Source organism: Carcharodon carcharias, chromosome 14, assembly GCF_017639515.1.
Source record: "Carcharodon carcharias isolate sCarCar2 chromosome 14, sCarCar2.pri, whole genome shotgun sequence".
Classification (NCBI taxonomy): Eukaryota; Metazoa; Chordata; class Chondrichthyes; order Lamniformes; family Lamnidae; genus Carcharodon; species Carcharodon carcharias.
The window spans coordinates 135,238,951-135,250,986 of NC_054480.1; the positions used below are offsets into that span (position 1 = coordinate 135,238,951).

General features: G+C 44.0%; 1 protein-coding gene across 1 annotated transcript in view; it reads right to left on the reverse strand.

The window, feature by feature from the left end:
* Nucleotides 1-583: 583 nt before the first annotated feature.
* LOC121287424 (ADAMTS-like protein 5) overlaps nucleotides 584-12,036 on the reverse strand; it is a 128,528-nt gene continuing 117,075 nt past the window's right edge. Inside the window, exons 10-13 of the mRNA XM_041205292.1 lie at nucleotides 9,109-9,331; nucleotides 6,021-6,125; nucleotides 3,898-3,969; nucleotides 584-1,776 (exon numbers count right to left, since the gene is read on the reverse strand). Coding sequence (XP_041061226.1) covers nucleotides 1,469-1,776; nucleotides 3,898-3,969; nucleotides 6,021-6,125; nucleotides 9,109-9,331 — 708 coding nt within the window. The 3' untranslated portion in view covers nucleotides 584-1,468. The remainder of the gene's footprint in view (nucleotides 1,777-3,897; nucleotides 3,970-6,020; nucleotides 6,126-9,108; nucleotides 9,332-12,036) is intronic.

Genomic DNA, 12,036 nt, shown 5'->3' on the forward strand with positions numbered 1-12,036 from the left:
TGGAGGCAGAAACCCTCAACTCATTTAAAAGAAACCTGGATCTGCACATAAAGTGCTGTAACCTGCAAGGCTACGGACCAGGTGCTGGAAGGTGGGATTAAAATAGACAGCTAGTTTTTCTTTCTTTTTCTGCTGGCACAGTCACGATGGGCTGAATGGCCTCTTTCTGTGCTGTAACTTTTCTAGGTTCTATGCTTCATTGTCATTGTCCCTCTTGCACTAACCACAGTAACAGGGGTGTGTTTTCTGTTTTTGTTACGAATGTGGGTGACATCTGACCCTACTCATCTGTTGTTAGCATAAAGTGATAATGGAGAAACTAAATATCTTACAGACTTGAAGAAATGCTAAAGAAGTAGCTCCTCCAGCCACTATAAATTGCCTCTTTAATAGTTAGTTTAAATCACGTTTAAATCACAACTTTCGGACTCCTTTTGTTCCATTCCATTGTTAAGTTTTCACTACAGACACTTATAGGCCTTTGATTTGTTTGAGCTCTCCAGTACAATAACTTATTTTCGTAACCTAACAATGTTTACCTTTGATCCAAAATTGTTGAGTCAGAAAGTCAGAGGTGAAATGATTCAAGATAATTAACGTGTGTCAATTTTAATGACTGAGTGTGTACAATAAAATTTAAAAATGTCTTTGATACTTAGATACATCATGTACCATGCAAAGTGATTAGTGTCAGTATACTAGCGAGATACTTAATATACATAATTAAATAGCTGATATAAAAGAATTGGCATCAGTACAATACATCACCCAAAATTCAGAACATGCCAGGTAAAATACAGACTGCCGGTCCTTTAAAAATATGGGATCCATGCAATGTAAAACAGTCCAAACCTGGGACCATCTTTCAGTAAAAGGAAATCCCAAATGTACTGGGAGAAACTCTTCTGGAACAATTAAGTGCATTACTCTTAGAGGTGCAGCAGAAATATTGTCATTGTTCTCCAGTCACAATAGTGTAATATTGGGTTGGCTTGTTTAAATATATAGCTTCCGCCATTATCAACAATATTGGAAATACTGGTACCTTGCATATTGAATAGTTCATCATAGAGAACATTCCTTCCAACAAAACCAGACACTGTTGGTCAAGACCGACCACATATAAACTTTGGAAAGCTCGCAATAGCTCTTTCCAATATGAAGCAGTAAAAGCTTCATTACAATGGAACATGGACAAAGCAACCATATTAACTCATTTCCAATAATTCAGTGCCACTCATTTTTGCCTTGATCTACAGAGTCATCATCAAACATCATCTTCCAATGACTACTCTTGGGAGGCTTAGAAAGAAGTACTTAATATAGGCTGTGAGAAGTTGCTTAATAGGAATTTTGCACGTAACCGATGGATTGAGATAGTTTTCCTATGCAATGTCATGAGTGCTTCCCAAATACTATCCAATATGGGACAGGGCTGTAAAATGCTAGCATTATGATAGACTTCCCTTTATGAGTACTGATGGCAATATTTATCCATGTCTCGCAGCATCAAGTCTTCCTTTGGCTGCCAGAGCCGGACAAAACTGTTGTGCTCCAGTAGGATTCGGTTCAGCGTCTGCTCAAAGTTCACATGTCGTCTTGCCATCATAATGTACTCTCGCTTCTCCAGAAGATACGGACAGTCACACGTGTTTGGCACCCAGATGTATTCCCTGTGGACTATGGGGTATTTGTTCTTGTACGTTTGCCTGACTTGTACATCGTAACGGGTTTCCGACCCCACAATTGTCTTTCTGAGGATTCTCCCACGAAAAACTGGTGAGTAAGTAAAGAATAAACGTTAATGCACTGAAGTAGTAGTAGGTTCCTGGCCATTTACTTTCTCCCAAATTCCCTTCCTCAAGTCTCCAAGGACTGTACCTTCCTTTCTCAGGAGAACAGGCCTCTACTTCACTCAGTTGGTAACATTCGTACTTTTCAAGCCATGGGTTCAAGCATGGGTTCAAGGAGATGCTAAAGACCCCATGTCATTATTCCAAGAAGATCAGGGAGTTCTTCTGTTGTCCTGGGTAACATGCCTCCTGCAACCAACACTTCCAAACTCATTACCTAATCATTCATTTATTTATGTTTGCTATGCTCAAACTGCTTTGGTCTACATATAAACAGCAATTTTACTTCAAAATATGATTCATTGGGCTTCAAGCACTTTGGGAGGGCGGAGGATGTGAATTGGTGCTTTGTAAATGCAGGTTCTTCCTTTCTTGTGTTACACTCTTCCATTTTGAGAAATCAGAGGAACATTAGAAGACCAGTGCTGATGTATCAGTACTCCCCCCATCCTTGTTTGAGAAGTCTGACCATGGCCTAATGTTGGTAACATGGGTTAATTTAGATGGACAGAATTAATTCACCAAAATGTCAAAAGTTCCTGCACACTGCATAATTGTGGCAAGTGCCTTTTTGGTGCCTTATCTAGCATGAAGGTACTTGAATTTCCTTTTGTAGCTGGGTCAACTTCATGAGCCCCATTGTGTGTTTCTATTATCACCTCTCCACTTGGAGCAGCAGGATGCCAGGACTGAGAAGAGATCAGTGGTTGTAGAAAATGCAAACAGCACATTACTTATTTCCATAGTTTAGACTTAAATTTCTTTACAATGGATGGCACTAGAGTGAAACCATGCATAATAAAAAGATCAGCGAGTGTCAGCTGAGTACTTAACCATGCATGCCATCATGATTGCTAACCCAAGTCCAACACGCACATTTACAGACTTCATTGAATACTGACCGAGTGGAAACCCTGGTTGGTTTTCTTCCACTAACTAGCTCAAAGGCACAGAAACTAATCACAGAAACCCGACTGACACCGTAGCTGAGACTAGCGCAAACCAAGGTTGATCCTAGGACTTTCTTTGTGTGGCTTTTGTGCGCAATGCAGTTACCCACCAAGGAGATTTTATTTTGCTTTTCTTTTAGTCCCTCTGAGACAGAGAGAGCGTACTTTCCATGGGGAGACCCTCTGAAAGGGAGCACAGATAAGACTAAAGTACAGTCGTGCTAATTCTGCAACCTGTGCTCCCTTTGAACCTGGCTTCATGCTGAGATCAGTGAATACACTCTACAGAGCTAATCTCAAAAACAAACATGAGACAATTTGTAGCACAGGGATGTCACTGCAAATTATTGCCATTGCTCATAATGGAACCAAGAAATAAGAACATGGAAAGAATTTTCCCCCCGTCGGGGGGGAAGTGCAGGAGTGGGCAAGTGCAAGCGCGCCTCTGACCGGCGCCCCCCCCCCCCCCATTTTACGTGGATGGGCCAGTTAAGGCCCACCCAATGTGACGTCCACCAGGAAGTGCTATGCGCTCCCTGTACAGGCGGAGGGGGGATTCCCGAAGTGCCTCAGCCTACTAAGGCTAAGCGCTGCCTCAGGGAGATCGGTGCCAAATTTAAAAAAGGTCAATGGACAAAAGTAAAATTCCCCTGACATGTCCCCTCATGTAACACTGTCACATGAGTTGGGACATGTCCATCACTTTTATTCAAACTTTTATTAAATTTTTAATAACTCTCATGAAACCTCATCCCGCCCATGGATGAGGTTTCGTGCTTTTTCTGAAGCCCGCCAGGGCTCCCGGCCTGCCCACCAACATTAACGTTGGACAGGCAGGTCCATTAATGAGGTCAATGTCTTTGTCAATGGCCTCAATAGCGGGCACACAGCTGATTCGGCTGTGCCCCCGCCGACCTGAAAACTGAAATGATGCGAGTTGACCTTGGGAGCTCCACCCAACGTCATCCCGTGTCATTTTACGCATCGGCGAGTGGGCCCCGCCCCCTGCTCACTGACCGCAATATCCTGGCCCATATTTCTTGCAATTAGTTCCTATTTTAAAGTAATGGTATTATGTTTGGTTGATGTCTTACCAAAGTCTTTCTGGCAGTACTGTTTAATCCTTTGAGATTTTCCTTTTGACTTCTTACACTTTCTACAGGAACCTAGATCAGAGATAGATAGAGATCACTTAAATGCATCAGACTAGTTTATCTTAGAGCTCTTCAACATGTCAGTTAGTGCATACCATCTATTAGAAGAAGATTTTGCACAGGGAGCAGGTAATTAAAGTTTTCTCTGCTGAAGTGAGAAGGGTAGCTTTATTAGACTGTCAGCAAAAGGTTATTGTTCAGAAGGGATGTTCAGCTTTCCTTGACTGCAGATGGGAAAAAAAGGGAGATTGAGATCCAGTTGAAGAAAAGACTCTCCCTTCCATGGACTGAATCTTCTCAGTGAGGTGGGTTGATTGGGAAAGGACTTGCTGGAAGTGAAGAACAAAGGGATATGTTTGTCCATCCCTCTATCCCGTGCACCGGACATCTCTCTACCTTGTGTGTGACCTAACGGATCTGCGGAGTGCACACTTTCCCTCCCCTCCTTCCTCTCCCCACTTTTTAGAATGCCAGCCGTGGCTCAGTTTGTAGTGCTCTCACCTCTGAATCAGAGCTCATGGGTTTAAGTCCCACTTGAGCGCAACAATCTAGGTTGACACTCCAGTGCAGTACTGAGGGAGTGCTGTGCTAACATTTGCTCTCTCGGATGTGGATGTAAAATTTGAAAGAGCAGGAAGGCTCTTGCTGGCATCCTGGCCAAAATATATCCCTCACTCAATAACACAAAATCATCATTTTAGTGATATCAGGTCATTATCACATTGCTGTCAGGGGGAGGGTTGCTGTTTTCAAATTGGCTGCTGTGTTTTCTACATTACAACCGTGACAGTACTTCATTAGCTGTAAAATACTTTGAGATGTCTGCTGGTTTTGAAAGTTGCTACATAAATGCAAATCTTTCTTCCCCTGGTGTTTGCACCTAGGTATTGTGAAGACCTTCATGTTTGGCAAAGTAGCAAGCTGCGTCCCAGGTGTGTATTGGGCTGGGAGTGAGACAGAGACAGAAGACACAGCAGGGAGATGACAGGAGGTTTAACATTCATTACTTCTTTCTAGATGTTAACAGTTCAGCAGCTGACAGGAAGCTCACTCACTGGGATACCGATCTGCCAATGTCAAAGACGATAGACTAAGGAATGTGTTATGACTGTTGCAAGTAGTTTTGTGCAGACATGTTTCTGCTGGTGAGATTTTATCAGGTTATCTATACCATTAACACATGTATTGCACGAATTTCCATGACACACAGCTCCATGCAGGGAATAACACTGCGTCGGTAGGGAAGCTAGTGATGTTGTTACATTGTTTTCTTCTATATAAACACAAACAAGGATCTTGTGATCAATGACATTTGTGGTCTTTTCACCCTTAACATTCAAGAAACTCAAGATGAAGCTTTGAAGAAAGAAAACAACATGGTTGCTTTAGCATTGGTTGGGAGAGTGTGCGGCTGCCATTTGTAGTGAAACTGTAAATAAAGAGCTTATTTGATTTGGCTACAAAGAGCAAACAAGAGGCTCTGTGTGTGGTTAATCCTTTCAACATTTAAACAATTCTGTAAGCATGCACCAGTAAAGGCACCGCAAGTCTAATTAATGAATGTTGGAATACTTCTTTGGTCATTGAAAATTCACTTTGTAGGGCTCACTGAAATATTTAGTAGGTTGAAGCCACAGTGTACCACGTTAGAAACAAACACCTTAATGTGTTCACGAGTAGGCCATTCGGCCGTTCACTGCCATTGGCTAAGACAGCTATTACCTTTTCAATCCCAATTCATACCCTTTCTCAGTTAAGGTATTTTTTTGGATTTGGTGGCTCCCATGAGACATTGGATGTGAAATGCTTTGGACATCCCAATTTGATAAGGTAATAAGATACGCCTTTCTGCATTATATATAAAATATGCTAAAATGCTGCAGAGGAAAGGACCACCTCACGGTCATGATGGCCCTCCACATCATGATTCCCAACATCCATCCGCCATCCCCCCCACAAGCCATCCACTGGCAACCATGTTGTTTCCTGGGAGGGGTAAATCAAACAGTTAATAAAGAAACACAAAGCCTGTTTCTTGCAGAACCTTTGATGTTTTCACTCACTGGACTGCTGGCTGGTGGACTGGATGGGATCCCTTGGTAATATATTTTGAAAATGATTATCTTGACGGGGATGCGCCGGTGGTCGCTGAGCAGGGTGAATCCAGTCTGAAGGGAGAGAGGGACGGGGAGAAAAATAAGTCTGTGTTTCGGTCAGTAATGCAAGAACTTTAATAACTTGCCTCTATCCAATGCATCTGAAAGGAATACCTTTGGTGAGGACAATTCCTCCATCCCTCCTACCAGTGGGGAACTCCCCAACTGTATCGCTACCTGGGACTCTCCCCCTTGAGCAGAGAAGGTGAAGTACAGAATTATGTATTACTTAATGAATCAGGGATTGTTGGGGTACCTACTGGGTACGGGAAAACCTTCTGCTTGCTTTTTGAATCCTGGCATAAACCATCCCACTTGCACCTTTATTGATTTCCAGAGTATTTGCTCGCACCTGACCTTCACAAAATTGGCTGTGGCTGGTCCCTGATATTATGCGTATTTTATTAAAAATGCTACACTCTGCACCCCCATTCCAACTTTCCCTCAACCCCACTTCACTTGAAGGTTAGCACATGACATTGACTTAACAGCACAGAGACAGGCCATTTGGCTCAACATTCCATGCCGGTGTCTATGCTCCACACGAGCCAAGTTCCATCCTACTTCAGCTAAACCCCATCAGCAAACTCTTCTATTCCTTTCTCCCTCATGTACTTGTCTAGCTTCCCATTAAAGGCATCTGTGGTATTTGCCTCAACCACCCCTATATGGTAGCAAGTTCCACAGCCTGAGGACTCTGAGCAAAGAAGTTTCTGATAAATTCCTTATTGGATTTATTAATGATTGTCTGATATTTATGAACCTGAAAATGGCCTTCTGCAATGACTGAGTTATAAACAGTTACAAAAATTACAAGAGAAGTGACAGTGTAATTCACTCAGCGTCTGAGTTGCTGTGGCAACATACATTTTACAGCCTGGAGCTATGGATAGTGATGGTAGAGGCTCCAACATTCTCTGCTTCATATGGCTTACTAGGAATCTCTCCTGCTCTTACCACCTCTTATTCAACCTGTTTGGCTGTGAACGCACCTTCCTGGGCCATCAAGTCCTGGAGTGGAACTTGAACCTGGAACTTCTGGCTCAGAAGTAGGGACCCTACCAACTGCACCACAAGAACTCCATATTTCAAGAGTACTACGCAATAAGAAGAGTTCCCGTGACATTCCAGGGTAAATTCACTGATCGTGGCAGGGATTTACAGTCCCGCCGCAGCTGCTAAAACTCCATTCACTTTCGGTGGGACCGGTAGATCCCGGCGGTGGGTGGGGCTGGAAAATCCCGGCCCATGGCCAGAAACATCGCCCCCTGTTGGGGAGGTTGTGCGGGGGCAGGTGCGATCCCGATCGGGGATGTGCCGCCATTTTACGTGAGCGGGCCAATTAAGACCCGTCCAGCGTGACGCTCGCCCGGAAGCGCTGAGTGGACGGAGGGGTGGGGGGTGGGGGGGGGGGGGGGGGGGGGGGGGCGGTGGTGTGGGTGCTGATTCCCTGAGAGGTTCCCTGTGCTCTTCCGTGCATGCGTACTGAATGTGTGCAGAGATCTCCCCGAGGCACGAAGGTGCCTCAGGGAGATTTGTTTCAGTGTTAAACTTTTAAATAAAACGTGTCCCCTCATGTGACACTATCATGTCAAAGAATAAACGTGTAAACTTTTTGTTAGATTTTATAACACTTCGTGAACCCTCGTCCCGCCAGTGGATGAGGTTCCATGAAAAACGCAAAGGCCGCCTGGGCTTTTCGCCTGCCCAACAACCTTCAGGTTGGACGGGCAGCTCACCGAATTGAATTAATTAGGCTTTAAATGGCCTTAATAGGCCTTTGACAGTTCGGCGGGCGCACGGCCGACTTTGCAGCACGCCCGCCAAACTGAAAATCTCCATGGCGCGCAGTGATGTCGGGACGCCCGCCTGATGTCACCGCGTGTCAGTTTACGCATTGGCGAGTGGGCCCCCGCCCCCCCAGTCGCCGACGGGAAAATTCTTCCCTGTGCGTTCTCATTGGGAAACAGTGCTTGAAGGGGTCTCAGATTGAAGAGCGGGGGGATGCTGCTGCAGCCTTGCGGGGTTAATTCTCCGACTTGCATTGCCTGAGAGTGGTAGCTCTACACTGGGAACATGGGAGCACTGAATTTGCTATAACATGCAAAATGCTTAGAGATGACCTGTGCTCATTCAGATCTCTTGTTTTTTTTTAACCCAATTATTTGTGATTTCTTCTGTTCAATGAGATCACTCATATTCGAATCTACGGGCAGGGTTTTTATCTTGGTGGGTGTGTGTGGGCCCAACTCGACCGAGCGTGAAATGACACGCGATGATGTTGGCTGAGCGTGCTGATGTCAACGCACAGTCATGCGATTGGTGCGGGGCAGGTGGCAGGGGTGCGGCTGGTGATTTAGAGGCAAGCTATCAGTGTTCACTGTCGTTATCCCACCCCCAAAACTGACTGCAGCTTCTGGATGTCATGCATGTATAGGTCAATTTGGAAGGTCTGAAGCTGTGGTCTGTCACTCAGGGCTCTGTCACTGTCTCTGCTATGAACACTCACCCCCTAGGGCTGGAGATCATTGAAATCAGTGAGAACATCCCCTATTTTGCTCCCACATCGTTGTTAGAAACCCCATTAATTGCTTACTTAGGGGCCTCAATTAGTGGTGGGGTGGGAGGGCCATCCACTCGCCACTCGGCTTGTGGGTGGGAAGGTGGCGAGGTCCCCACCCACCAACGTATCACCCCATTAAATGTTCTTCCTGCCTCCAGTCCTGCCCCAGGGGAGGGCATAAAATACTGCCAGGTGGAGAGCCACCTTGGGCTGTTTTGCAGTGCCTCCTAATGGTAACCTCAAGAACAGCAGTGGCGGGGATCAGGCAGTAGGCTGGCCATTCAGGTTTGAGGCGTGGGAAAAAAATGTGTGCCGTGATGCAACATAAATAGGAGGGAAGACCTGCTTTGGAAAATGGTGACTCCTGAAATTGAAAATTCACAATCTAGCAATTCTGGGGGGGGGGGGTTTAAACAAATGGCTGCTTCGTACCTGGGTAGACGGCTGGCTTTCTGGTAGCGCTGGTGGTGCTGGTGGTGGTGGAGGCTGTTGTGGTCTTTGTCCAGGGCAGATAACTGAGAGGATGGTCAGCCTCTATAACAGCAATCTCAGGCTGTCTCAGTGGGCTATGGCCCCCCTGGTAATGGCTATTATAGTGTTCATTGGGAAGCCAGAACTCATATTCAATACCCGAGTTTTCTCCTTGTAGAAGAACCTGTAATATAAGTTGTGCTTTTCATATTCCAGTACTAGACCTCATTGTGACAACTGTATTCCATATTATTAATGGATGGCACTGCAATGATTACCTGAGCTACTTTTTGAGGTGAACTGCTTGAAATGATCATTTAAGAGTTATTTTATTCTGTGTTAATTTCCTTCAAGTGCTGTTTGAGTAAAGGCTCATAAATAGATTAAAGCCCCAATTAAATTATTGACCAAATATTTTATGTGAATTAGAAAGAAAGACTCTCACTTACATAGCACCTTTAAGGACATCCCAAAGTGCTTTACAGGCAATGAAATACCTTGAATGTGCAATCTCTGTTGTAAAGTAGGAAACTCAACAGCTAATTTGCATACAGCAAGGTGCCACAAACAGCGATATGATAAATCATCAGTAATTAGTTTCAATGATTCAATGATGTTGGCTGAAGAGTAAAAATTGACCAGGACCTTGAGGAGAACTCCCTTGCTTTTCTCCGCAATGGTGCCATGAGATCATTTACATACATCAGACTTTGATTAAAGCCTCATCCAAAAGACAGCACCGCTGACAGTACAGCCCTCACTCAGTAATGCATTGGAATGCCATCCTAAATGTTGCCTTCAAGTATCCAGAGTGTTACCTGAACCCATAATTTTCCAACTCAAAAGTGAGAATGCTACCAAAATGAACCAAGGCTGACGTGGAAATAGTAATGTTGCAAGACATGAGTTCACCAGATAATTTGTTTGTTATTTTCCATCTGGTTAAGCCCACCTCATCAATACTCTTCTCCTTTAGGTAAGAAAATGTGATAATCTGAACACCTGATTCCACATCAACCTGCTGTTTAGATGTCAACCTAGTCCAATAATTTCAAAGCCATTATCCAATGAAAGGAAAGTTGCGCAATCCTTTTCCCCATTGGTATACTCAATGAGGGTTTTCCCTTGAGGGATTCATTTGGAAGGAGCTCCTGTGTGCACTATTTCAAATTAAATCATAAACCCTTTTATAAAAACGCATGTTTACAGTTTTGTTACATGTCATGCATGAGGACATTGCTCCCCTTCGTTATCTTATTTTTGACTGGAATTTGTTTTACTTAACTGATGTGTTAATGGTGTGTGTTTTAAATCTTGCTGGGATTGTTCTCCGTGGAGCAGAAAAGGTTGAGGGGGGATTTAGTAGAGGTGTTCACAATTATGAAAGGTTTTGGTAGGGTTGGAATGGAGAAACTGTTTCACTGGCAAGAGAGTTGCATGTTTCAAATAAACCAGCAAAAGATTCACAGAATCATGGAAAGTTTATGGCACAGAAAGAGGCCATTTGGCCCATCCTGCCGGTGTCAACCAAAAAGCGAGCCACCCAGCCTAGTTCCACATTCCAGCATTTGGTCTGTAGCCCTGCAAATTACAACAGCACACCAAGGCACTTTTAAATGAATTGGGTTTCTGCCTTCACTACCCTTTCAGGCAGTGAGCTCCAGAGCCCTACAACTCTCTGGATGAAAATGTTTTCCTCATCCCCCCTCTAACCTTTCTACCAGTCACTTTAAATTTATGTCCCCTGGTTACTGAACTCTCTGCTAAAGTAAATAGTCCCTTCCCATCCACTCTACCCAGGCCCCTCACAATTTTGTACATCTCAATCAAATCTCCCCTCAGTCTCCTCTGTTCCAAGGGCAACAACACCAGCCTATCCGGCTTTCCTTATAGCTGCATTTTTACAGTCCCGGCAACACCCTCGTAAATCTCTTCTTTACTCTGTCTAATGCAATAACATCCTTTTTGTAATGGGGTGGCCAGAACTGCACACAGTACTCAAGTTGCAGCCTAACTAATGTTTGATACAGTTCAAGAATAGCCTCCTTGCTCTTATATTCTATGCCTCCACTAATAAGTGAAAGGATTCCAAAGGCTTCAAAGGGAAGATGCGAGTTGCTATGATCTGAATGCATTTCCCGAAATGATGGTAGAGGCAGATTCAATAGTAACTTTCAAAAAGGAATTAGATGTATGCAAGCTCCCCTCCAAGCCACACACCATCCTGACCTGGAACTATATCCTTCACTGTCACTGGGTCAAAATCCTGGAACTCCCTCTCTAACATCACTGGTGGGTGTACCTGCACCAGGTCAACCGCAGAGGCTCACCACCACCTTCTCAAGGGATGGACTATAAGTGCCGGCCTTGCCAATGGTGCCCATATCTCATGAAAGAACAAAAGAAATGTCTTGAAAAGGAACAATTTGTAGGGTTATGGGGAAAGGACAGCGGCATGGAATTAATTGGATACCTCTTTCAAAAAGCTAGCACCAGCACAATGGAGCAAATGGCCTCCACCTGGGCTGCCTCATTCTATGATTCAAAAAGAAAAGGTGCCTGAATGCTGATAAACCTGACCAAAAAAAATGTAATTTGTTCAGTATTTAGAATAAGATCATGTATACATCCTTTACGCAGGTGTCTATGATTTTGTTATAAATAATTAAAAGAAAGATTCTATACTCCAAGAATCTATTCATGAAATTAATGACTAACTATGGTTTAATGGATGACATTTGATTAAGAAGGTTTCTGTCTTTCACCTGTTGAACCAGCATTGGTTTCTTTCCAAATCCCTGAGTTGAGAAAACATCGTCTTCAAGTAAACATGGTGGGTTAACAATTATTTCCTATTGCAAGTTGCCAAAGACAGCGGAGATAATTTTA